The sequence below is a fragment of the Pyrgilauda ruficollis genome, unplaced genomic scaffold (genome assembly GCF_017590135.1).
Source record: "Pyrgilauda ruficollis isolate IOZ18807 unplaced genomic scaffold, ASM1759013v1 scaffold5, whole genome shotgun sequence".
Classification (NCBI taxonomy): Eukaryota; Metazoa; Chordata; class Aves; order Passeriformes; family Passeridae; genus Pyrgilauda; species Pyrgilauda ruficollis.
In genome coordinates this window covers 1,488,066-1,514,857 of record NW_024526599.1, presented here as the reverse complement: position 1 = coordinate 1,514,857, position 26,792 = coordinate 1,488,066, and the positions used below count along the sequence as shown (strand labels likewise).

At 42.7% G+C, this 26,792-nt stretch overlaps 1 protein-coding gene across 2 annotated transcripts in view; it reads left to right on the top strand.

Moving 5' to 3' along the window:
* The window catches only part of ELOVL6 (ELOVL fatty acid elongase 6), a 78,980-nt gene that overhangs the window by 29,544 nt on the left and 22,644 nt on the right, over nucleotides 1-26,792 (top strand). For both annotated transcript variants that reach the window (XM_041480074.1, XM_041480075.1), the window contains one exon: nucleotides 20,179-20,310. In XM_041480074.1, the coding sequence (XP_041336008.1) occupies nucleotides 20,179-20,310 (132 nt within the window). The remainder of the gene's footprint in view (nucleotides 1-20,178; nucleotides 20,311-26,792) is intronic.

Sequence of the window (26,792 nt, the reverse complement as noted above, 5' to 3'; positions counted from 1 at the left end):
TACTTGTTACTGTGAATTTGTCCATATTAACATGTCTCTATGTGTCTCATAATGCTGTGGTATTTTGCACAGGTATGAGAAACTAGCAGAAAAAGATAGTTTTCCCTCTTGGCTCTATTGTCTCTGATTTTTGTGTTGTAAGCAGGCTCCAGCAAACTGTTGTGTTCCAGGACATTGCAAGAGGTGGGTGACTCTGAAGTTTTAAGAAGACGATGCAGACATATAAAATATAATTAAATATTTATTTTACGTCTGGGTAACTAAACTGAGGTACTTCAAGTGACTGACAGTGAAGTTCATGAGGTGGTACTTTGATATGTAATATACATGCTGCATCCAGTGAGCTATTGTAGACCAAAGATGAAATTCAGTTACTTTTGCTCCTGGTAAGTTCTGGTTTTATTTCTGTTCTTCAGACCGACTCTAGAGAAACCTCCATTAGGGTAGGTGTACAGTGGAGTTGTACAATGCAGATCCATAGTGCAGACAACCTGGCACCAATGCAAATTACAGTCTTGTAGCACTGCCACAAATGCCGGTGAAATGAACTTTAATGGGCGCAGCTGGGTCGTACAGGCCAAAGATTAATAGAAAGAGAGAAACTGGGTTTTTTTCTTTAGTAGAGTGCAACTTGGTTTTACTTTGTATGGAATGTCCTTCAGCAGCCTGGGGACTTCCAGTTTTTCTTGGGAAGAAGCTAAGCTGTAGTGGGACCAGGGATGATGCCACCTGTATGCAGTGACTGGGAGTCTTGCAAGGAAGCAGGAAGGCAAGCCTGCATTCCTTCTGACTCCCAGCTAATGCCTGTTGTAGGGATGCAGAGGCTGTAAATGGCTTGGATTAGCTCCTGTGGTTGAACATGGAACATGGTCAGAGGTGTAGTTCCGCCCTTGAGATACCTTCATTTAATTCACTCTTGAAAGCCGGGCCGCATGAATTTTTTAGATGAGGAATAGCTTTTTGAATTGTTTCTTTTTCACTTACTAAGCTATATAGATACAGTCAACACACCCATACAGGGAGTGGTAATCTTACCAATCCAGTCAGGAAAAGGCAGAATAAAACACTTCAGAGCTACTGCAAGGAACCCCAGGGAAGGGGAATAGAGTTCAACACACTTTTGCCTGTGAATAAGGCACACAGAAAGAGAGATCTCTGAAAGCTGCTAAGTCCCTTGAGAAGTTTGCTTAACCAAGAAAAAGCATTGGGCAGGGACTTGGGGGACTAGGAAATAAAATTGTAAAAGCTGTTGAGTTTTGCTGTCTGACTTAGGGATGTCAAAAAACAGGGTCCACCAATTAATATGCAATTTTTTCAAAGTGCTCTGAAATTTTAAGGAATTTCTCATTGATGCCCCTAAGCTTGCACCAGACCTAAGTGTTTCTCTGGCAGTCAGAGAGAGGTGAAATCTGTTCCGGCTTCTGTGCAGTTTCACCACATATTTTGGCAATGTTTGGCATCCTCTGTTATTTCCCACTGGGCCTGTGCAGATAAAAAGGACAGGATACAAACATGTTTGTTCTTTGACAGGCAGTAGAGCAGCTTTGCCTGCAGCATTTATTTTTGGCTTGGAGTTGCTGAGTTGTGTTTCTCAGATATAGAAATAGGTGCTTTCTGCCAACTTATGCCTTAAGCAAGGGTTGTTCCCTACCCTCCCTGCCCAGTAAGTTGCACTAAATTACGAGTGTGTCCAAAGAAGGACAGGGAAGCTGGTGATGGGTCTAGAGGGTAAGTCCCATGAGGAGTGGCTGAGGGAGCTGGGGTTGTGTAGCCTGGAGAAAAAGAGGTTCAGGAGTGACCTTATCATACTCTACAACTATGTGAAAGGAGGTTGAAGTGAGTTGTGGGATAGTCTTTTTTCAGAGTGATTTATGTTGGAAGGGACCCCTGGACATCATCTAGTCCAACCTTCCTGCTCAAGCTGGGTCCCTTAGCACATGTTACTCAGTTGTGTCCAGATGGCTTTTGAATATCTCCAGAGAAGAGACTCCAGAACGTCTCTGGGCAACGTGTTTTAGTGCTAAGTCACCCTCGTAGTTAAGAAATTCTTTCTCAGATGGAACATCCCATGTTCCAGTTTCTGCCCATTGCGTCTCATCCTGCTACTTGGCACCACCAAAAGGAGTCTGGCTCCATCTTCTTTGCATCCTTCCCAAGTAACACATGATGGGACAAGAGCAAATGGCCTCAAGTTGCACTAGGAGAGGTTTAGATTAGGGATATTAGGGAAAATATCGTCACAGGAAGGGTTGACAGTCGCTGGAGCAGGCTGCCCAGGGAGTAGTTGCCAGAGAAGAGACTCCAGAACGTCTCTGGGCAACGTGTTTCAGTGCTAAGTCACCCTCATAGTTAAGAAATTCTTTCTCAGATGGAACATCCCATGTTCCAGTTTCTGCCCATTGCGTCTCATCCTGCTACTTGGCACCACCAAAAGGAGTCTGGCTCCATCTTCTTTGCATCCTTCCCAAGTAACACATGATGGGACAAGAGCAAATGGCCTCAAGTTGCACTAGGAGAGGTTTAGATTAGGGATATTAGGGAAAATATCGTCACAGGAAGGGTTGACAGTCGCTGGAGCAGGCTGCCCAGGGAGTAGTTGAGTCACTGTCCTTGGGGGTTTTAAAAGTCTTGTAGATGTCACTTAGGGACATGGTTTAGAGGAGAACTTGGCAGTGCTGGGTTAATGGTTGGACTTGATGAGTTTGAACGTATCTTCTGGCCTCAAAGGTTCTGTGATTCTATTTTTTCTTGACATGCATAGTTACAGCTAGAAAATTATGTGTAAAAGCACATATAGCACTGGGAGCAAACAGCAGCTTGGCAGTTCTTTGTCCACCCTTACAGGCTGATCAGTGCAGGTGTCTCTACATCACTTCAGCAGTGACCTGGGCTGACCTGAACTGAAGTGAGAGAGTGACTCAGTTAATTCCCTGTCAGCCCTTTTGGCATTGGCTGCCACGATGGCTGAGCTGCCAAGTGCTGTCAGTGCAGAGCTGTGAGGTCCTTAAGGAGGCCTCTTGGGAAAGGGGATGAAACTACAAAAGACTTGTCAACATCTGTTGGTAAAAACTTCCAAGACTTACCAAGCCATGAGCTCAGATAAATGTTGTTACCACTAAGAGCCAGGCTCCCTTTCTCTCCTTTCTGCAAACACAGTGTAGGGCCAAACCCTGAAATCTTTGTCCTCTTTCTATTCTGTGGTGATACATAACAAATGCCCCTGATCCAAACCAAGCCAGACAAAAACATGGTCCTACTACAAGTGGCATATTTGCTAGGAATGGGCTAGCAAATACTTTACTGTTTAGTTCTTAGGAGCACACTGTTGTCAGCCCAGTCAATGCACGGATGCAGCAAAGCGTTTTGGCAAAACAAATAGAAGAAGGAGGAATCTCTGCATGGGTACTGCTTAGTGAGCTTTTTTGAGTAAGGGGTTTAAACATTTGGTTCTGAGTTGCCTTCTAAACTGGAGGCCTTTAAACTGTTTGTGTAGCTGCAGGGATCTGGAGTGTTGGGCAAAGCTGGGCTTGGCTCGGGGAGTGTGGGAGCCTGTTCACTGGTAAATTGTAGTTCTTCACTGTTCTGCTGTGCAGGAGGCGAGCACATGGGGGAAGGGAAGCACAGGCCAGCAAAAGACTACATTTCTGCTATGAGTCAGCCCCAAAGGAATCTTAATTTTAATTTATTAGTTTTAGGTTGAGCTACCAGCTGTTATCGGTGCAGCCAGAACCCCTGGGTCTGCAGAGCACTGTGCTGGAGGCAGACTTGAAACCATGACAGGGACCACTTTGGGATCCTTGCTGATCCCACTGCCACTGCAGCCACTCCAGCCCATCCCAAGGTCCAGAGTAATGAGATTTTCTCAAGCCTCATCCCAGGTCCTGGTCTCTGTGTCTGAGTGGTTTAGACAGCACTTGTCTTCAGGGGCCCTGGAGTTAGAGACCATCCTTTGTCAGCGGTCTGCATGTATGCAGAGGGTGATGTAGCAGATAGGCTGGCAGTCACTATATGGCTGTGCAAGAGCAGATCTTTGTGTCCCTTAATGCTTGCAAACTTACTTTTCCTTTGCTTCTTTCCTTCTCTAGATTTGCCTTCCTTGCTGATAGCTCTGCAGCTCTCCTAGGTATGTGGTTTGTAGGAAGTTTCCTGCCCAGAGGAGGGCTGTATATAATTTTTATGCTGCTGTGCTGTGCAGGAGTCTAAGTCAGAGTTTCACTGTGTACATCTTGCTCAACAAATCCCAGCCTTGCAGCCTGGGGGATTTGCATTGGCACTGCAAGTGCTGGAAGGCAAAGGAGAAGCTTTTGCAAATTAAAGGTGCTAGGCTTGCCTGCTTCTGTTTGCAGAATGACTCTGTTGTAGGATAGAGGTGAGACTTGGCTGCCACCTTTGTGCGTCACACCCAGCTGTACCCAGCAGCACTGAGCTTTTCCTCTCCTGGGTCTGTGTTTCCAGTGATCACTTTCAGCACAGTCATGCAGGAGGTGATTGGGTGCAGGCAGAAGTGCCCAAGCCCAGTTTGATTTTGTAAGGAACCTGAAGGGTCATGCAACCCATCACCTAGTCTTTAATTATTTTTCCCCAAACTTGCCAAGCCCCATCTTTGAAGATGGAAAACATTTTTGCACTTGGAAAGCAGAGTCTCCCAGAGTTTGGATGTCCTAATGACTGGGAGTCATCTTCCTGCCCACACTTAGTGGTGGCTGGCGTCTGTGGGTTTGTTCTGCTGCCAAGAAAACTGAAGCAATTATATACCTTCCTCACCTTCCCTCTTGCATTAGAGCAAACTCAGCCTGCCAGGGTTTTTTAATAGACATGAAGCAGGGAAGAGTTGTGCGAGCCTATGTAAGGCATCAAAAGATATTTAAAAAATAAATAAATTAAAGCATGTGTGGTTATTGCAGGCTGAGGAGCAAGATAGTCCTTTAGATCTTGTGAGATCAGCCATCCAACTGTGTCTGTTGATAGATTTGCCTAGCCTTTGTGCTAGAAACTGTTTCTCACTGTTATTTTGTTAGTGTTTATCATTTAATATGTATGCAGAAATCCTCAATCATTTAAGATGCTTGCTTGTTCCCCCTCTCCCTCTCAAACTAAAGAAGGCTGAAAAGTAAGACTGTACTTAGGAGAGGCAGCAAAACCTTTTCCTAGTATTAAAAATTGAAAGGGATTACAAAAAGCAGCTACATTGTTTCTTTTTTCTTTTAATGCAGAGAAGCATGTTTCCTTTTCATTTGTTAATTACAAAAGAAAATTTACCAAGGAGAGTCTTGTTAAACAAGTCTGGCATTGGGTAGGGAAAGAAAGCAAAGAAAAGGACCTGCCTTCACTCAGTAGCTGCTTGATCCAACTCACAGCCATGACCTGAATTTAGTTTCCTTCCAGCTTTTTGTTTCCACATTTTTCCTCCAGTTTTTTTGATCCAGTATTGACAGCTCCAGGAAGGATGACAGAGCCCTATATTTTGCCCCCAGGCACCACATGGAAATGCAGATTTAGAAATTTAATCGTCAGGTATGGACTTATTTCTTGTGACATACACTTGCAGCCCAGGGAGCCACGCGAGCAGTGATGCGTGCCCATTGCTGGCAGGCAGCTGCAGGGACTTTAATTTCCCAACTTCTCCCTGCCTGTCTGACTTCCTCTTCCTCAGACCCATCAGAGACAAATACTTGCCCAGCCCATTTTATCTCTCTGTAAAATGCTTAATTTGCGGGAAGCAGAGATTTTTTTTCCAGGCAGACTAAGAGGCACTGGTTGTGGGAGCAGTTGGGATGAGCCCCCTTGCAGGATGGTGACCTGAAGTCACTGAAACATCTCATGAAAAGCTTTTGACTAGTGAAAGGAAAGAACTGCAGCTCTACGTCTAAAACTCTGCCCCCAGAGACCTCACAAAGAAAACCTCACAAAGTTTGCTGGAAAATCAACTAAATAGTGAAGGAGTCTCCCTTTTGTGAAGGAGCCCTAGTCCTGGTGGGTTCGTGGAGCTTTGGATGCATAGAGTTTTCCAGGACTGCTCACTCTCTCCAGTGTACATTAGCATATAAGAATAAGCCATGCAGGGACATCTAGACATTATTCTGTCACTTTCCAGTTACATTAGCTACAGTATGATTAGGTTTTTTACCAGGATTTTGAAATTTTCATTTTGGCTGCAGGATGTATGCCAGAAGGGTGCTTTATGTGCCACCCCTGTAGATTAAACAACTGTATGGTTTAAAGTGCTTCAGTGTACAACAGTGAGGAAGAGAAACAGCTGCTTGAGAATGTTTTTGCACTGTTGCTCTTTTGGATCAATGCAGCCACTAAATTCACATAGACACATTAGCAGCTTTTTCTTGGTCTCAAGGAGCTCCCAAAGCATTGCTTATTAACACATCCTGTCATCAGTAGGTTTAGAAGGTCTAATGGAATCAATTCATGAGCCTTCTCAGAAAGGTGTCAGCCTAGCACAGCCTGTGAGCACCAAATTTAGCCAAGTCATTTGAATACAGTTTTACTCAAAGTTTATGGTCTTGCTGTGAATGCAAATGTAGCACTGGCGTTAAATTTCAATTACATGATGCCACATTCTCAACTAGTTACCTCTTTTGAGAGTAAATCCATTTTCTTTAATCATTATTTAAGTGGCTCATTTAGCATGTTACCAGTAGTAATATTATCAGTAGTATTTCATTTTTATCCATAGTGCTGGTGTTATTTAACCGGAGTGAGTGAGGAGTAGAAGTGGGATTTATTCTTCCCACCATCCAAGCAAACAAGCACATGTGAGACACGAATAGATTGTGTTATAGTGCTATAGAGAATTTGTTGTATATCAGCACATTGTTTGAATACCAAGATAGAAGAACAAGGAAGCACAGTCTGATTTAACTACTAACAACTGGTACAGTTGTGACTAAAGTCTAGTTATGTCCATTATCTGCTTTGCAGCCATGCTAATATCCTTGTTTTATTTAGAGCAAAGGCTACCAGGGGTGGGGCAGGATGGGTGCAGTGGCAACTGTAACACAGATCCAGCATTTTGCAGAAATGTGGATGAGAAGCTCAAAACTATTTATGAGAATTCAGTTCCCAAAAGAACAAACTTCTGCAACTACAGGCTTGATTCATCTTTGAACAAGTCACCAGGGTCCTATGAGATTGCTAAATGTCTAAGGTGGGGAGTTGCTGATTGTTTTTGCTGATAGAGTAGACAGGTAGAGCGATAAAACATAAACTGTAAGCTGAAATAAAAAAATTTGCAATGAATCACAAACTAATTGTGTTGCTTGGCCCAACCTGTTCTACCAATGGGACTGAAACTGCTAAACCAAAACTTTGAGCAGGAATGTTGTTCCTTCTTGGCAAAAGACAGAGGACTTGAATATTTTTCTTCAGAGGTTTCTCTCTGTCATTTGTCCCTCTGTACTTGCTGTCACCTTGGTGATTCAGACCAGTGGGAAGGACCAGAATGAAGGGCTGCACTGGACATGTCCACATGAGCTGGTGCACTCCTGTGCTGTGCTGACCGTGGGGACACAGCAGCCTGGAGCCCCAAAGAAGCAAAGCAGAGCTTGTGCCTGAGACCATTGCTGCTGGCTGGCCGTGCAGGTACAGGCTGACTGCAGCACAGCAGAGCCATGGCCAGGATGCAGGCAAACACAGGGACACATGTCTGTGTTGGTGGTCACTTGGTGCTGGTGCAGGTCAGGGTCTCTCAAATGTTTTTGTTTTTAGTGGGCTGGAGCCCCAGTGATCTGGAGAAATTGGATAAAGTAAAAAACCCCTTGCAATGGGGCAGAAGAGGAATCACTGGCATAGCTCCCTAAAATGTGAGTAAACTCTTTCCCCTTGGTGCTTTCAATTCCAAGACTATGTGCCTTTTGGAAAACAGACTGGAGTGAAGTGTCAGTCCAGATGCAGAGTAATTGTGTAAGTCTCTAATATGCATTTATAGCATGCTTACACTCATAAATCTCAAAGCAAGCTACAGCAACAGAAGAAGTAAAACCAAAAGCAGTAAACATTAGCAAACTGCCATTTGCTCTAGAGTATCATGGAAGTGGAAAGGCTTGTTGAATACACAGCTGTGCAACTTTTTCTCCAGGCAGTTACATTAGCTGGGTGGCAAACGTGCAGTTGTGTTGATCATTACCAACCTCAAAGAGATAGCATTTACCTTCCCAAGGAGAGGCTCATAAAAGCAGACTATGCTAATGTGTACTTACTGCCCAGAAACTGGCGTGCCCCACCTCTGGAGAGTGTGGTAGGTGCTTGGATCGTGCATGTTTAGCAAGAAAGCATCAGATATTTCCCAGTTGCATCTGTAGGTTTTGTGATGGGGCCACCAGGTGAAGTGAAGGGTGACCAGTGCCTGGGTATCGCTGCTGTTCAGCCGGTGGGCTCTGGTGGAAGAGTTACAAAGCACTGGAGCACCTCAGGGCATCTTCTGAGGAAACAGTGTCTTTGGGAAGATCACTTTCATCCCCTTCTCTTGCCCACCAAATCCTGCACGCAGGGGCCAAGGGTCTTGTATTCTGTTTGCAAAAGGAATAGAGCATCCTTGAATGAGATACTGATGCAAAGGGGTTCATGTGTCATCTGGTCATAGCATGAGGGAAACAGTGGGCAGATACAGAAGGCAGATTTACTGCTGACTTTACAACAGCCCCACGAAAGAAAAGTGGTAAGCATGGCTGATGAGAGTGGAGAGTATTCTACTATGGTAGCTGTGTCATACAGAAATTAATGTAGGACTAGCCTGGCTTTTGACTGGAACTGATTTTTTTTTTAAACCTCTTTATAGGCCACCCATAAATTAGTAAACCTGCCATGGAGAGAAATCTGAGCAAAATCCACGAGTCACAGTGGTGTACAATCCAATGAAGAAAAGAACAGCAAATGGAATATATTAGGAGATGTAAAACAAATATTGGTTATGTGACTTTTGAGAACAAACCAAGGTCAGGTAACTTAAATAAATTCTTTACTTTCATGGGAGGCTGCTTCTTGTTTGAAAAGAATCTGAAGCAGGATCGCTGACATGCTAACAGCTTTCCTATTCATTTGCGATGATCTGGTTCTGCTTTTTGTCCTTTAGTGACCACAGCCATTGAATTCTGACTGTTGATGTATGTGAATTGTTTAAAAAATTATTCATATTTATGCCCTTGCTTGCTCCATTTGTCTGTCTGTCCAGAAGAGCTGGATGTCAATTACTGCTCTCTCCTCATAATCCTCCTTTTCATTTTCTTGGGTCAGCCGCTTCCACCCTAGTTCAGATTCATCTCCTTGCTTGTGGTCTCTTTCCTTTTGGCATCTCCTGTTTTTAACAGGTTCCCTCTGAGCAAGATTTAGCAGAGACTAGGACAGGCAACTCTCTTTGTATATGTAACACTTTCATGTTATACTTGCTAATCCTTCAGTAACCTGGTCTTCTTATGCTGCGATGGAAAGTGAAATACGGCTAAGCAGTTTAGTATCCCATCTAATTAGGTGAGGGGGTGGCTAAGGGCAGAATGCAGTCAGTCAAACCATCGTGGCTGGAAGCAAAAAGAGACTCAGACTCTTTAGTTTGGGAGACCCAGTAGGTCCTGCCACCTGTTGGGAGAGACAGAGGGGCGTGTGCCAAGCATGACGCTGTAGGCAGAGGTGGAAAGGCAGAACAAGCTGTCACAACCATATTGCTGACAGGATGGAGATAAGCTACATTAATGCCTTGTACTTTGTACTGCTTTGTGCCACTCCTGCTGGTTTATGCCGATTGTTTTGGACTTTTTCAAGAGTGCAAGTGGGATGTCTGCAGGAATGGCCAAAATCAGCCAGGCTGTGATATTTAGTTGAGGAACAGGTGTTGGTGATTGTACAGCTCTTGCTACATTCCTTTATCCCATTTTTTCTGCTACAGGTTTCAGAATGTCATCCTGCTTCTTAAATTTTGTCCCCTTCAGATCCTGAAAATTCTGACAGTAATTAGAAAATTACTTCCACTAGTTTATTGTTTGCAGTATTTCTCATGGTGTTTAATGTACTCCTCAAAGACTTATTAGTTGGATTCAGGCCAGTTTGCCTCTAGCTTTGCATTTGAAAGGGTCTGCTTTAAAGATATTGCCTTGACTGATTTCAAGTAAAACAATTCTGGATTTAATGGAGAAGCTATAGGTCACGGTCAATCTCATGGGAATTGTGACAGGTTGAAAGTACCTGGAAATTTATTAGCAGATTATTCTGAGTATTGAAGCCTCCACTGGGAATGGAAAGCAAGAAACTCTTAAGTAAGTAGTAGTGAGGTTTAGCTCATGAAAATGACATTTGGTAGTGATAACATAATCAGATAATGCTACCTTTTCTGCCAGTGGATTCACTGGACAAGTGGCAAAGCATTGTGCTGGAAGGAGGTAGCAGCATGTAAACCTGCCTCCTAGCTACTCCAGACTGCTTTCTATTGCAAGTTTTGAGCTCTGCTGAAACACCTTTCTGTTTGTTCTGACCTGATTCCCAGTTGATTAAGAAGCAGAATGGCTGTTGGGCAGAGCTCTTTGTTTTAGAGAGGTAATTGAAAAGATTAGGAAAAGATTGCCCCATTTTTTTTCCTGGATTTTTCCTGGTTTCTGATTGGTCAAGAGTTAGGTCTGGCTTCACTGCAGCATGTCCATTAGCATCCTTTGTCATTTGTTCTCTCACCCATAGACAAAGGTCACATGTCCTTGAAGATTCTATTAGATATACATCAAGCAGTCCGTGACATCATGCATCAACAAGTACTGTGGGACCAGTCAGAGCAGGCAGTTGTTCTCAAGATGATCTGATTTTTCTTCAGTAGGGGATGCTGGAAGACATTCTTTCATTTTCTTCTCCACCAAAATGTCCTTTTTTATGAGTTCCATTTGCTGCCTTCTCTTCCACAGGTTGGCTAGACATTCAGAAAGTTTGAAAGCAAGACATTTTATTCCACATTTCCATTCCAGCAATATCACTGATACCAGTATCCTCTTTTAATCAAAGCTAGGCTACCAAATGATATTACTGGTTTGCTCTCATCCATATCTATGGTTTTAGGTCTTTAGGTGGTGAAGAAAAAGAGAGTAATGCATATCTGACATGGTTTAAGAATGGTATGTTCCAATTAGAATTCCCACTAAAACCCATGCTCCTCTCACTCACTCCCCTTCTGGCCACTCCCCTGCTGCAGAGGAGAATTGGAGGCACCACAGGTTGAGATAAGAACAATTTACTGGAAAGAGCAATGAGAAGAGAAAACAAACAATAGCAGCAGCAATGACAGAGGGCGCAGGAAGGGAAGGATTCACACACAAAACCCCCAGCAGCCAACACTACTGGACAGCTCCCCCTGCCATGCTCACTTGACCAAAAGGAATCCCTTCTTCCCAGAAGAGACTCCCTTACCTCCAACCTCAGCAGTGACATGTGGTGGTACAGAATAACCTCTGGGTCCCCTCCTGGCTACTGAAAAATTAACCCTGTTCTGGCTAGACTCAGGACAGTATTCTAAATTATTATGCTTTTCAGGCATCCCCTTAGTTTGGTTTCCTCCAGGACAATTTAATGTTTTCTAGCACTGAAAAAGTTATATGGTGATGCTTTTTATAAGGTGATCAACAAGTCCTGGCTGTAAGGTCTTAATTGTGTATTACTTTTTGCTGTCCTGATTCTACGATTGCTCTCTGCTCTGTGGGAAAATCATGCATGACTCCTTTGGCTGAGAACGCTCTCAGGGAAATCAGAACAGCTTTATTTGTTTGTGTTTTGCAATCCACTGACAGTTGTAGCAACATCCTTTTCTGAGGCTGTATTGCAGAAGGCTGGAAGGGAGCAATGTCTGCCGGAATGTCTTTTAGGGCGGATAGATAGAAAAATAACACACCACTCGCAACCCCTCCATTTTCCATGCTGCATCTTGAATGACTGCTTTTTTTTATTTAAATATTTTTTGAGATCCAACAGACACTTTCCCAGAATAGTTACAAATTGTTTTTGCAATGGTGGAGTCACCTGAACTTGCCATTGTTGTGCTGAGGCTTTCTGCAGGCGCACAGGCAAAGCCAGCTTCAGTTAAGTATTCTTATTGATCTGTTAGTGGAGTTCTGTTTTGTTCTGTTTAACAAACTAATATCTATTTTCTAAGCAGTTTAAAAAAGCAGCACCTGTCTATGTAAATAACATTTTGAGTTTCTTCAGGGATCTTCCTGGATTTGAAGGCGTTACATTGGCTTACTCCTTTAAGTGTAAAATTATGAAATGTCATAACCATTGATTAATTTGGTCAGATAAAGCAGATCAAAGGAGTAAGGCAGTTTGGAAATCTAGTTATTTTCATGCTATGTCTGTATGACATACCTCTATTAGCATCTTCATTAACTGCTTTCAGGTGAGAGATAGGAACAAACAGAATGATTTCAACTGGGGAGGATGTAGGTTAGTAGTCCCCAAGTTCACTTCCCGTTGTGTTTACTAGCTCCAGGTTTTTATGGTGGAGGCCAGAGGTTTACATTTACATTGATGAAATTAAAAGTGAAAGTACTGTAGCTTTTCATCAGAACTGCAGTGCCTGTGACCTACATTAGCTTCTCTGCTTTCTGCCATCTCACCACCAACTGCCTGGAAGTCTCAGCAAAGCCTGGAAAAACCAAGTGGAATTGGGACACCCTGACTTGTCACCTGTTATAACCCCAAATCTTTGTCTTAAGAACTATGTATGTTGTCAGAGTGATACCAATAGATTTAGCAGAGGCTCCCAGTCAAGGAGTTCCTCTGACTACACTGGGCTTCTGTAAAGGCAGAAGGACAGGGACAGGGATGGTTGTCATTTTTCCAGTAGGGTCCTGTGGGGCTAGATTCAAGTCTTAGCACTGGCCCTGTAAATCTTGCAGGGGGTTGTGCAAAAATGGTTGTTACATAGGATCAATGTCAGTAACAGTGGGGTCAGATGCCATCCCTGGGACGTGGCTCATCCTTGGGAGGAGTGGTGGCACTGAGGATGGGGCAGGTGCAGGCTTTGACTTAGGTTGAACCATGACACTTGGGATGCCAACTGGGTAGGAGGGTATGGTGTGGCTCACCCCAGTCACCCAACCCACTGCAACTTCCACTGCTGTCTGTGCCAGGTGAAAACTTCAGGAGTGGCTGTTGTCATGCCAAGCACACTCACCTGCCATCTCCACTGGGTGGGTCCCCATTCAAAGCTTAAGTGGAGGAAGTCTGGGGCAGAGCCAGAGATGAAGCTGATTTTCCTTCAGTGATAATTTTGGCAACTTGGTTTCAAAACCCAAAGTTTTGGAACTTGTTTTGGGGTCTTTTTGTGACAGGCTTTCTATTTGAGAGGTCCTTTTCTCTTGTGACATGGCTTATATTTGGGATTGTAATTTATGAGTTTTTTACAGATTTATGGTTTGTTCCATCAAGCCTATATGAGGCTTATAAAGAGCAGGGGACTGTACTTCAGAGCTGAGTTTGCCCCTTCTATCTGAAAAAAGCCCCCAAATTGTTCCTGAATTTTAACTTTATTTTGTTACCCTTATGTTTTTCTTATATTTTCCCACTCACAGAGAAAACAACAAAAGTTTGCTGCTTTTTTTGTCCCTAGCTGCCCACATTTTAAGTGTGTGGCTAATGCTCCATAACATGTATGTTTTACAAACATGAGTGTTATCAATTACTGACAAACATTTCAACAAAACAGATGCAACCATCAGGGAGGTGCAGGACATGAGCCACCTTCCTCTATGCCCCCACACTTCCGTGCCCTTGTTTCTCCTCTCTGTAATTTTAGGGCTGTTGGCTGCCCTGCCAACTCAGGAGTGGTTTCCTGCCCCTGGCTCTGACTGAATGCAGTGTGGGCAGAGGCTCAGGTGGGCACAGCCTCTTGCTGCCCTGGGACAGTGCTCTTGCAAATTGGCTGGTGGTGAACTGGGGCTATCTCCACTGGACCAGAGCAGGCTATGAGCTGGTGAAGTACCACAAAAAATGGTGGCTCTGCTCTTCAGAGGTTGCTGCCCCTGCAGTTCTCACCTTTGGCACTCTGACCTGGGCAGTGGGGACCGGGGCTTCAGGCTGCCCCTCAGCTCAGCCACTGGCACTCATAGAGCAAGAGTGCATACACAAATCTTCCTCATCTTCCATTCTTTTCAGCAATGTTGTGCTTGGGACAGTTTCCACAGCAGTCCTCCTGGCAGCCTCCCGGCCCCATGTTTCTTTCCTTTGTATGGGTTATGGGGTAGAGGCAGTGACACAACTACTGTGTGGCAGTAGTGACACAAACTGGGTGATGGCAGAGAGAAGGCACGTGTGGGGCAATAAACAGTCCCTGGCCCATGTGTATTCCCAGGGCCCTGACTCCTCTTCCCTTGCTCTCAGGCAGGAGAGAGGTGCCTGGAGAGTTGCTCCAGCCCTGGGGGAAGCACAGACTTGTGCATCCAAGAGTACCTGTCACGAGGAGGCTGAATGGCCTTGCAGACGCAGGCTTTAGAAATCAAGGGATCAGATGATTGGTATGAGATACGTCTGTGGTTGCTCTCTGATAGCTTTTTACGTCAAAGACCATCATCAGTGAATCACCTCCATGTGTCTGTGTGACTGCCATCATTGCTGTGCTAAATATAAATGTCAAAGGGTGTTGAGCTGCAGGAATAAATCAGACTCTGTTGGCATGTGTGTATCAGACAGGTCTTCCTCTTGTCTGTGTCCTTCTCTCTCTGTTATGAAGGCTGCTATCAATGGGAAGCAGCTGCAGGAACTCAAATCTAAGCCAGGAGTACAGGTTATATTTTCATACACAGATCTGGCATATCCACACATTGGATCTCTTCTTGCTGGTTCTGTCAAAGTTGTATCAGTGAAGAGAGAGAGAAAGGTTTGTTTTGACAGTATTTCTGAGGTAGAAACACTCAGAGACTGAGAAGCGTTTTCACACCCTTTTTTATACAGAATGTGTGATGTTTAAATAAGCACCAAAGAGAAAGTAACTACCAGCCCTGCTGCCTGATCTGTGGACATGGGTATGTTGTGTGATTTGCATGGGTTCAGGTTAAAGCACTTGAGCTAGACTCTCAAGTTAGCAGCTTCAATTATAAACACAAGTTATTGTTGTTATTTTCTCTTGAAAGCTGGCAGAAAGCAGTAGGAAAATTCCCTTATATTTCATGAAGCCAGATTTTTTTTTTCCCCAGTAAATCTGATTAGGTCTTTTCTTTACATCAATAAAATGGTGATGAAGAAGGCCAAGAGAAAAACGTCAGGAACCTGAAACTGCTTGTTTACTTTGCAGCAACACTCTGCTCTGGCAACTGCAGTGGGTTTTTTTTTAATCTGTTGTGCTCCCTTTACAACAGATGAAGAAGTGGTAGTGAATTTAAAAATGAGCCTTGAATGTGCAAAGTAAATACATCTTGATTTAAAAAAGCTTTAAAAACCCTGTGGAATGTAGGAAGAGGGGGCTAATACCACTTTACTTACTACTTACTCCCTTACTGAAGGCTGTTATGCAGATAATCCTGTATTACGTGATAAAAGATAGTTAAACAATCTGTGATAAGGTTGTCTTTTGGGCATTTTTGTAAGGACTTTGCTTAATTAATAAGGAAAATCCTGTGGAAATAGTCAATTTTATAACACACACACATATATATCTGTTTCAGTTTACTCATTAACATCAGAGAACTCTACAATAATGACTCAGACTGCTATTTTCAGGGGGAAAAATGGCAACAGTGCATCTGGGCTTGAAACCACCTCCTTCAGCAGTACTGCAATATTCAAGGCTATTTCACTTTGCATTGGAGACAGGGGGATGTCTCACGCTGTTGCACATGAGGCTCACCCTCAGGCTTTGGTCCCTAATTTTAGAGTACTGTGAATATACGTTTTCAGCGTTTTATAAATAAGTGCTTCTGTGGAAGTCAGGATTTCTTAATCCTTAGCCATTTGTTTACAACTGCTTTCGTCTTTGCATTATTTGCTGTCCCTTCCCAGAGTTGTGTTTTCCTGCCTGAGGCTTGGGTGGCTGATCTCTACTTGTCACTCCATGGTGCCTTGACTGGGCTTTTCTGCAAGGGACGTCCTGGCTGGAAATGAGGAGAAGCTTTGTTTCTGTCTTTCTTCATCATTCTCAGTTTCTGCCTCCCTCTTTTCAACTATACTTTGCCTTTTCCTCTTTCCTGTCTCTGTGCCTCTGCGCAGGCATACCCATGGATGCAGGAAGCATCCTTCCAGGGCTTCCAGCACAGAAAGGACTTCAAGCCTCCTTGCCTTCCATGCTGTCCCAGCTTTATGTCCATCTCATGGCTGCCACCTCCCATCATTTGCTGCCATGCTTACTGTTCATCCTTTTTCTTCTCTTTCTCACATCATGTCTCCCAGCTTCTTCCTCTCCCTTTGCCTCATGACACAGCCATCTCTCTGCTACTGTTCTGGAAGATCTGTCTCACATCTTTAGCCCATAGCCCCTCTTGCCTCCTTCTCTTGTAGTAAGCCCAAATATAGCTTTCAATAGGTTCTCCAGAAACTTATAAAGGGGGAAAGAGCTGGCAGCTTTTGTCAGAGGAACATGGAGTTGTATTCAGTAGAGGTAGTACTTAGTCCCTGAAGTCTGAAAATGTAGGAAGGTGGGAGACAACTGTGAGAAACAGAAATGCCAGAAAAATGTGGAGGATTTGGCAGCCCTGTCTTTATGTCTACTGTGTTACCCTGCAGAACAGAATTGAAGACAAACATATGAATGTGCTAACATTTAAGTTATTGGATGCAAGTCTGTTACTGAATTACTTTGAGGGATTTTATTTTTTTAGTTTCAAGGTTAATTTTTTTGGTCATCATTCTGCTCTATTTAGTTTCTCTTCAGATAATAGTATTGAAAAGGTACATTGGTCCAGAACAACTCCAAACCTCTGTCTTTCAAAATGCCTGTGCAATATTACTCTGCTTTGGCTAAAATCATACCAGACCTAATTGAATTCTGTCAGATTGACATTCCTTTATGTCACTAGCCCAAGACCAGACTGTTGTATGAACCTTTGGGAAAATCCATCATAAAAACACCAGCAGGAAACTGGTTAATACCAGTGTAATGGAGTTTATCAGATTATCTTAAGAGTACATACCTTTGCAACCCCCTTATAACTCTGTCACCTGGCCTGCCCAGTTCTTTTAACCATTGTTAGGCTGAAAAAAATGAGGAAAATTCAAAGTCCTTTGAGTGCAAAAAGGAGCAGGGATCAAAACAGTGGATGATTTCAAGATCAGCCTAATCGTTATTCAGTATTGTGCTTACCGCTAATGGGAGATAATACTGCTGTGTCCCTCCTTGTCTGAAACTGCTTAGAGCTGCTCTCTGCAGTTCACCTCATGTGTGCAGTCAAATCTTGCCATGATACAAAGCTGCCACTGCTGATACAAAGCTGCATACTCTGGGAGTACCATTTACCATCATTGTGAAAAATGCTATACTCATTACAAAGCTTTAAAGTGACCTAAAATTTATCTGTTCTAATTACTGTAACATAACTATTGACCTCAATAAATTGATTGAACTCACAAAAGATAGTTTCAGTAATAAGAAGCGAAATGAAATGTTACTTGATATCAATATATAGATTATCTGGTTCAGGAAGAGGTGGAGACGGACAGAACGTAGACCTGAACTGCTAACTCATTCAGACTGCTTTCTTTTGTCTTGAACTGGAACTGAAGTTGAACCATTACTTTGAAGTCTCGGCTGTGTTTGATCTAGAACTGAACTGTTTCCAGCTTGCCTTCCTGCGAAGTGTCTCTAGCTACTGCTCTTGAATTCTGACATCCTCCAGTGCCAGCCTGCATGGCCTGTGCTGTGTTGGCAGCTGCATGGCAGCACTGCCTGGCAGTCTTTTCCCTGCACTGTTTGGGATGTCATCCTGCACTGCTCTCAGTTGCTTTGGAGATCAGTGCAAGACAGACCTCACCCATGCTCAGGGTGGCAGTGGGCTGGCTTCACACTGCTGCTGAAAAGGCTGCAGAGGGAAGGAGATGGGAATGCAGTCCAGACTCACACTAAGAGCCTGCTTCTATCTTTCAGCCCATAAATCTTGTGTAAACAGTTAGGTGGTTCAGTACGAGCAAGCTTGAGGTGGTTCATCATTACCCAGACTGGTTGACAAATATTTACTGATCTCCAGCCAAGTTAAAGTGCAGTCATGCTTTCAGATTGGTGATTCTGTCCCTTCCCTGACCAGTGAAGTAAAAATAAATGCTTTTTTTCTGTATTATATGAATAAGGGCCAACACTTTGTCATTTTTAAAACCTGGTCATGATAACCATTGCCCTGGCAATTAGACCATCTCAATGCACAAAGTGAGAGGGTGCTGGCTCTGTGGTCATCCTGGTCTTCCTGGGGCTTTTGCCAGCATGGATGCTAAAGCTCACCCAGTGGATTACAGGCACTGTGTCCTCCCTTCTCCATGCATCAGGTGCTTTTTCATGCAGTTACCTGCATTTTACAACACAGAGCTATAAATATATCAGTAGAAACAGTTTCTCAGTGGGCAGAAAATAGCATGCTGTGGAATGCTTACTGATATGCATCTGTCTCTCTTGGGTTAGTTTTTACTTAGCTTTCAAACTTATATAAAATTCAATTCATTTATCTTGATTGAAGGTTGCATGTGCTTTCTTTGTATTTCCAGTCAGATGTGCTATAGATTTCTTAGTTCTTCTGAACCTTCCAGGAAGACTCTTGGCCATCGAGGATCTTGTGATCCATTACCAGCTGCCCTGAGGAGACACAGGCACATGCTGTGCTATGCCACACTGCTTGGCCCTCAGGACCATGCTGTGCTGGACAGATTCCTTGCCACGGGGTAACCTCAGCTGGCCAGTCACAATGGAAGAGCCCAGAGGTGGCATCTACTTGGTACCAGTAGTGGCACCATGGCACATACTTGTTTTTATCTTGAGGTGAAGCAGCATACTCTCATTTAAACATCCAGTTGAAAATCCTATGAAAAGTCTGAAGACCTCAATATGGGTGAGCCTGTCTCCCAATGGGAAGCCTGGGCAGTGTGCTGTGCCCTGATTATAGGCCTGTCTGCCACTGCTGCCCTTGGGATTCCAGTGTCAGAAAGAGCTAAAGGTCTTGTAGCCTGCTGCTGTCTTTTCACTCATGTTAATGAAGTAGTTACCTTTCTTGAGAGTATTTATCATTCTTTCTTGGTGTACAATAGGAGCCAGAAACTCCTGGTTCAGAACTATAGTCCACCCTGTATTTGTGAATGTAATGATAAATTATGTAGAGAAAATTCTATTCTTGAATAGATGCCCTTCCAGTTAGGCCACCATTAATGGTGTACATCATTAAGCCTTAGTCAGTATAATGTTGTGCTGTGTGGGAAGGAATCCCAGGCTTAGTCTATTTTTGACCTCTAATGGTTGATTTAAAATGAGTTATAGTAGCAGAGTTCAAATATTTGGTGATTGTTGCTGAGCTGGATTACTATCAGGCAGTTTTAAAAATAAATTTGCAATTTGAAGAGTATAATTGAAGTTCCTTTAGAGAGCTTTGCTTGACCTTTCAGCAAATGCACTGGATTTCCTGAACCAGCTCTCCCAGGCAGGGCAATGCCACAGGGCAGTGCCAACCAGCTTGGTCCTTCCTGCTGCTTAATGGGGCTGTTGACCTCTCCTTGCTGATTCTCTGCTTCTTGTGAGGTTCATCATGGTGTGTTGCAGTGCTGATGATCTTTAAGTGTCTTTTTAGAGGAAACACTGGGAAACTGAATTGCCACATAGGGAGGATCCTCCAGGGAACAAAAATTTGTATGAAAAAGATAAATGAGGCACAGAATGCGATCAGCTGGTTCAAGTACCAGCTATGTTTTGCTTGCAGAAGCGTGTCTGGGCTCTGCCATATCTATTCTGTTCCTCACAGAAGTTCAGTCTTCTGAAACTGGTGAAGAATGGGAACCAAATTTGTCTGTCCTTTTACAGAACTTCCCCAGGGTCAGTTTTGCCTGCACCCAGCGCTGAGTGTGTGCAGGCATGTAGTTTCATACAGAAATGATAAGCTCAGCTGGGATGCAGGAATGTCTCCGAAAGAGTTTCCTTTCAAGGAAGTGCACAAGCCCTTAGCAGTGATGTCCATATGTGGCTCTGCTGTGTATCTAATATTAATTAAACATTTGACAGGTGTTTTTTTTTGTTTTGTTTTGCAGGAAGAAATCATTCCTGTTTTCAGCTCTGTACGCTGCCTTTATATTTGGTGGTCGGCACCTAATGAACAAACGAGCAAAATTTGAACTGAGGAAGCCGCTAGTGCTCTGGTCTTTGAGCCTCGCCGTCTTCAGGTAGGCACTTCTTCACAGCATCTTCCTTTGACACCAGGCCCTGAAGAGGTTTGGGGTTCTTCACCTACTGCAGCACTGCTAATGGAACAACAGGCTCGCACAGAAGTGGCACTTCTTTGCTTCTGCTATTCAGGATTGTGTCCTGATCCACTCCTTAACATTGAAATCATCCCCTTTGACTTACCAGATTATAGAGCATTTAAAGAGGGGAGAAATCAATAACAAAGGTGAAAATACAGGAGGACATGAGAAAAAGCACTTATCATTGCAATACATTTACCATGCAAGCTACAAATGGAAATAAACACATTAAGATGTTAGTCTTGTCTCACCTGCTAGTAGTATTATGTTTATGTGGTGTGTATATATGGAATATTTAGTCAGGACTCTGATCTCCATTACAGTGAAGTAAAACAAAAGTCACTGCTTTGATGACAGGTAAATTAGACCACCGTAACTGATATCAGGAGTTGACTTCTGATTATTCCATCACAAATTGCTTGTGACTGTAGCAAAAAGGTGGCTCCACAGGGAAAGGCTGCTTTTTAGTGGCACACATCTCTTGGCTGTGTGTTGACTCCATATTTAGTATGGGGACTGTAATGTTTGGATTGTTGGTAGTTGTTGAAATCAGAATTGAAATTGGCCAATCTGAATCTGCTTTATATGCTTAATATGCTAATTTTTAATGAGTCTGAAGATAAATTAATGAATAAACAAATGCTTATAAAAATAGCCCTTACGAACACATGAATTTTGGTACAAATTACTAGTAACAGCACACAGATGACCTGAGGACTATCCTTCATTTCGGGGACTATTGGGACTTTAAGTTAGAGCTCACTGAACAACATACAAACCATCCACAAACCATTATCAAACACTGCTACTTGTATCTTTCTAATATCAATATAATAATTACTGATTATATTACTCTCAACTACGTAAAACATGTTTGCTTACTGAGCAGGTATGAATGGTGCATTGCTTTTCACAGGATGGAAATAGTTTTTGCTGAGAGACTCTACAGAGTCAAATAAAGCAGGAATGGGGAAGTTTGAATTTTTTTCATGTCTTTTCCTTTTGCACTCCAAGATTGTATCACCTTGAAACTTTCCAAAACTCTGGCAGAGGAAAACAAATTGTATTTCTGATAGGTAGGACATGCTAACAAATGAACTTTAATTTGGCTTGGTTTTAATAGTTCATCAACACACCAAAGAATATCTCAGAGCAGACAAAACTTTTAGTGGTCTGGATAACTTTGAAAGCAAGTTTTACACTGTGGAAATTCGTAATTTTCATTGGATTGCACTTGGTGCTGTATTTGTGGCTGTGTGTCTGACATCATTTTGCTTTAAAGCCCTGTAAGCAATTGTCATTGTTTGTTCCAGAAATGGCTGAATCTCAGCAGCTGTTGAATTGGTTCCTAGATGGCATTTTGGTTTTGGATCAGTAAAGTTGTTTGTAGCCAGCAGGATCCCAGTTCTTAGTACTTTCTTAATGAGTGTGGACAGTAGGAACTAGCTGGCTTACACAAAGCATTTGTAGTTTCATTCTCAATCTGAGGTGGGGAAGCATGATTTTGGAACTCTTCTTTGCATATGATGTCTAGGGAGAATTTAAAAATCAAATTATTTTGAGATGTGGCTGACATTCACAGTGTGGGGTTTTAAAGCAATTTCACTGGCTAATTTCCTCCCAAAATCTGAGGTAATCAATGCACAGATTGATGAATAATATGAATTTACACTATACTGCCTAGATGGACTTTGATTCATTACTTGCTGATTGGAGTTTCCCATTATAATCATATGAAGTAGCTAACTCATGGCCAGCATGAGCTGCTGAGTGATGCTGGGTGATATAAAACTGTGGACTTCATGTTTTGAAGCTACAGGCTGCCAGGATGAATCTGCCACAGAGACCACCTCAGGGCAGGCACTCGCGGAGAGCTCTGCATGGGCACATGAGAAGCATTGGCCAGGACACAGTTGGGAGAGGGATTCACAACTCCACAGTCTGCTTCCTCCATCAACTCAAATAGCACCATTCAGGGACAAGGGTTCCCAAAGCACTGCAGAACTCACCCTTTCCTCTGTATGTTAGGAAAAGAGACAGCAGAGCAGAAGGGATGTGTGAGATGTTTGGCCTGCACAGAAGCACTGTGCATTTACCCTGCTGGATTTGCCATGGGCATCAGTTGATTATGAAAATTATGACTATGTTTTGCTCTTCTGAGGTGCTGAGTAGTGCGCAGAAGAGTGAAATAGGGAAAGGGGAAAACCAACCCCAAATGTTTGCAGTAAGACAGTGTGAAACCTTTGTAGCTTCTACGGCAACATGCAATCCCATACAAAACTCCCTGACCTCTTGCCTGGAAAACAGGACAGGTGACAAATTCATGAAGATATGAGACAAAGACTTAGAGAAGTGTTCTCTGGTACATCCATTACCTGGTGCTTCAGCACCAGTGTCCTTTCTGGGGCCATCTGTCACAACCTTACTGACTGTCTCAGCAAGCAGCACTTGAAATGCTGTAAACTTGCCAAGTAACTTGGATTTGGTTTTTTACTGATTCCTGTAGTAACTAGGTGTTGTATTTATACAGGCATGGTCTGAAAGGTGTTCCAGCTTCCTCCAAAGGTCTATTCAGGTACTTTTAGAGGACTGGATACTTACTACACATCCAGAAAAATGCTCCTTAGCTTTTAAAATATTTCCTCTTTGGCTTTTTCTGGGATGCTAAAATGCTCTGACTTTTGCAATACCTTGCAGAAATTCTAAGTAATGTATTTGTCTGCCATGAGTGGTTGTACTGAGGAAGAAAAACCTGCCTGGAGAGCCCTCAGTATTCTGCCTCAAGGTCCGTGTGAGGCTTTTTTCTGGACTCCCTGTTTATCTCCCTTTTAGCACTCCTACCATTTTACCTGCTTCAGATATCCTCAGAAATAGTAACACTTAGCAGAGGCTGAAAAGATGTGTTTTGGGCTTTAAAAGAAAAGGAAATTGCCTGCCAGGCAATCACATGGTCTTTCTTCAGAAGGTATCCTGTATGCCCTCACGCTTGCCAAGATCATTTAAATGTGGTAGCTGCTACGGTAGGAAACTCGCCACGCTTATAAATAAACAAAACAATTACACCACCCTGCTGAGCTTGCTGAGCATTCAGGAGCCTGGTCAAGAGTGAGTTTTGTGTCAACATTGGCAGCCAGCAGGATTTCTGAGAGAAAAAGCAGCTTTATTTCCTTTTGAAAGCAATGACTAGTTTTGAACATTTTGTCACTGAAAACTTCAGTAGGAGCAATGACAGTAAATCTTGCTTTTTGTTTGGAAACCGCTGTGAAAACGTCATCTCCTAAAATCTTTTGCTGAGAAATCATTTTGAGATACTGGGGTTGCTGGGCTGGTTTGGTCTTTTGGTCCCTATAAGGTTTGTTGACTTGTTTCAGTCATTGAAGATTTGTTCTGTTGTGTTTTGATTTGTTTTCTACACTTTAATTAAGTGTGTTTACCCAGCTTGGTTACGTACTGAGGTCACTGAGGAGCAGAACCATGTTGTGGTAACAGGATCCTGCTGTTAGGCAGCTACACAAAAGGTCTTTTTCAGTCCTGTAAGACCCCAAGGAAACCATTGCTGTTTCACCTACACAGTTAAAGTGACAGTCAGTCCTGTATTTTTGAATTTCTTGGGGGCAAAACACATCAAACCTGAATTGCCAGTTTTATATTCATGACACTTTGAACATAAAGTTGGGGCCATTCATTGAATGTTTTACTTGGAGTAAAAAAAAAAAATAAAGCTGAGGTCAGGACTCACAGAAGGATACAAAGTCATTAATTCATGTTTTCATTACATCTCGGATGGATTTTTGTAATTCCTTTTATAGGCCACAGAGTCTGTGTATGGGTAGCTTTTCTTTCAAGGAGCTTAAACGTGTTTGATCTCCTTGTCTTCACAGAGGACAGCAGCATGGCACCAGTTTCCTATGCATCCTTCAGGGGCTGACAACAGAAGTTTCAGGGTCAAGGCTCTAACTAATAATAGTAAAAGGTTCTCCTCCCTAGGGAGTGCTGTCACATCAATGCAGGAGGCAAAGAAACTAAAACATCTAACGTGATGCAATCATTTGTAGGCAGAGGCTAAGCTTGACTAGGGCTGGTGGGTGCAGTGAGAGGAAGAATATCTCTTCATCTAGCCAAGCTACACCACTATAATGCTCTTATCATCTCCTGAGATCACTTAGATTCTAATCCAAACCCAGATATGCTTTGTAGCTGTGGTGGAAATGAGTAGATGTCAGTACAGGGTTTCCAAATGTCTTTCTTCCACTTTCTCTAAGCAGTAGAAATGGTATCAAATGTAGCTAAAAGGTTGCTATCTGCTAATCAGATAGGTTGCCACAGAGCTAATCAGAGCCTCAAAAGCAAAGTAATTCCCGCAACAACAGGTGTTATACTTGAAAGACAAACCCAAAAAGACACGCTAAAGGAAGGTGACTCACTTTGCCTTTACAGAACTGGTGTTGACTGATTTCCTACTGAAGGCACAGCAGCAGTGTAGAGGGGTTTGCACCCACAGAGGGCTCCTGACCAGGGAATCTGAGACATGCCTTTATGTGAAGAGCTCATAGTCTGAGCTGAATTAAACAGAAAAGACAAAACATGTATTTAAAGAAAAGATTTCCATTGCTTGGATTTGTGACTCTGAAATACATTCTAGTTATCATGCTTGTAAGTAGGAAAATCGATGAAAGATGACTGAGATTTATGTCCCATCGTAAGAACTGCTGTTCACAGATACTTGCCATGGAGATTTAAACACAACTTAATTTCACATGTTGCTGAGCAACCCATCAAAATCTTAAAATACTCTGAAATTTTATAAGGTCCTGACAGTACATTCAAAGAGAAAATTAATTACTGAAAAGAGGAATGTTTGCCAAATAACATTAAAATTAATAAGCACATTTAAGGTGAATTAATAATCTTCACACATATAAATTTAAAAGGAAGTTAATTCAAAGTGAAACAGTCCCTATATTTGCAAAGCATTTGTAATGCATATTCTCAGGACATTTCTCAGAACCCAAATCAGTAAAAGGCTTAATATACACCTACTTAACAATTTGTATCTATAGGACCATGTTCATCTTTACATACTTACCTGATTTTCTTACATGACAGATAAAGAAACATCTTTTTAATTACCACTTTGGAGATGAAGTTGAATGTTGGGTGAACAGTAGAAATTCCGAATGATTGGAGAGAAGACAAAAATCCATTGGATAAGATTTAACAGTTTAAGAAGAAAAGTTTCTTTTCCATAAGTCATTGTAATTCCAGTAGGAAAATAGAAACAGCATTGTGTAGAGTGAATTCATACAGTGCAAAACAAATGATAGCTGGCATTAAAAAAAAACTGTGTAAGGGTGATAAAAATATACAGACTAAGAACAAAAAACTGTCACAAAACAAAGAACTGTCAAGAAGATGTATCTCCAATATCTACCTTATTTATTCTAACTAACCTTATTCCCAGATTTGTAACTGATACCATGTGACAAAATGCTGTGCCTATCTTCTAAAATCTCACCCCTTTGTTCATTCTGCTGTTACTCCTGTGGGCTCCTGTGTCCATCAAAGTAATTTTGAATGTAAGATGATTTTACTGTTTTTACCTACTCAGGTCTAATTAAAAGTAAACCAAGGAGTCACTATGAGACCTGGCTGATTCTACTTTACAGGAGATATGGATAGGTCTGTCTAAACATTATTATGAAAAATCTATTTTCTCAGTGCTAAGCTGGGCCTCCTTTCTTTAAGACCTTTTCTTTTTCTCTGGCTTAGCTTGCTTGCCTTTATTGCTGGAAAATTAACATCTTAGCAAAGTGAATTCAGTACATCTTTTGGAAAACTGTTGTTGTGCTCATTTTGCCCTTGTTCCTTCCCCTCTCTCACAGTCAATGAGTGTGTTGACACTCAGTGTATCACCTTGAATTACACCTTTCTTGTGAGCTCATCCTGTTCCAGCCCACGAGAGCCCTCACAGGTCACCCACCACCCAGCATGAATAATACCCAAAGCAAAGCCCCTGAGAGTGAAACTTTGCCTCTCAATTTTATACAGGGATCAGACTGAAGTGCACATTTGAGAAATAAAGAACATCTGTCTGGTGGCTTAAGCAGGGAACTGTACTAGAGAGAAAGTGTATAATTAATTTAAAAGGAATCAATCAAATCAATCAATCAAATTCTCTGCCCATGTTGCGGCACTTCTGCATTTTACTCAGCCTCAACACTTAGCTCGTGAGCATGCAGAAATCCCTGGGGAACTGGTATGTCCATGTATTTCCTTCTGAGTAAGTCCCTGACAGCTTGTGCTTGTTGGAGGCAGCGGGAATACAGCGCTGAGAGGTGTTAACTTGCATGACCCATCACAGGCAGTGCTTTGACTGCGGACGGGCTGTTAATAAACCCCGC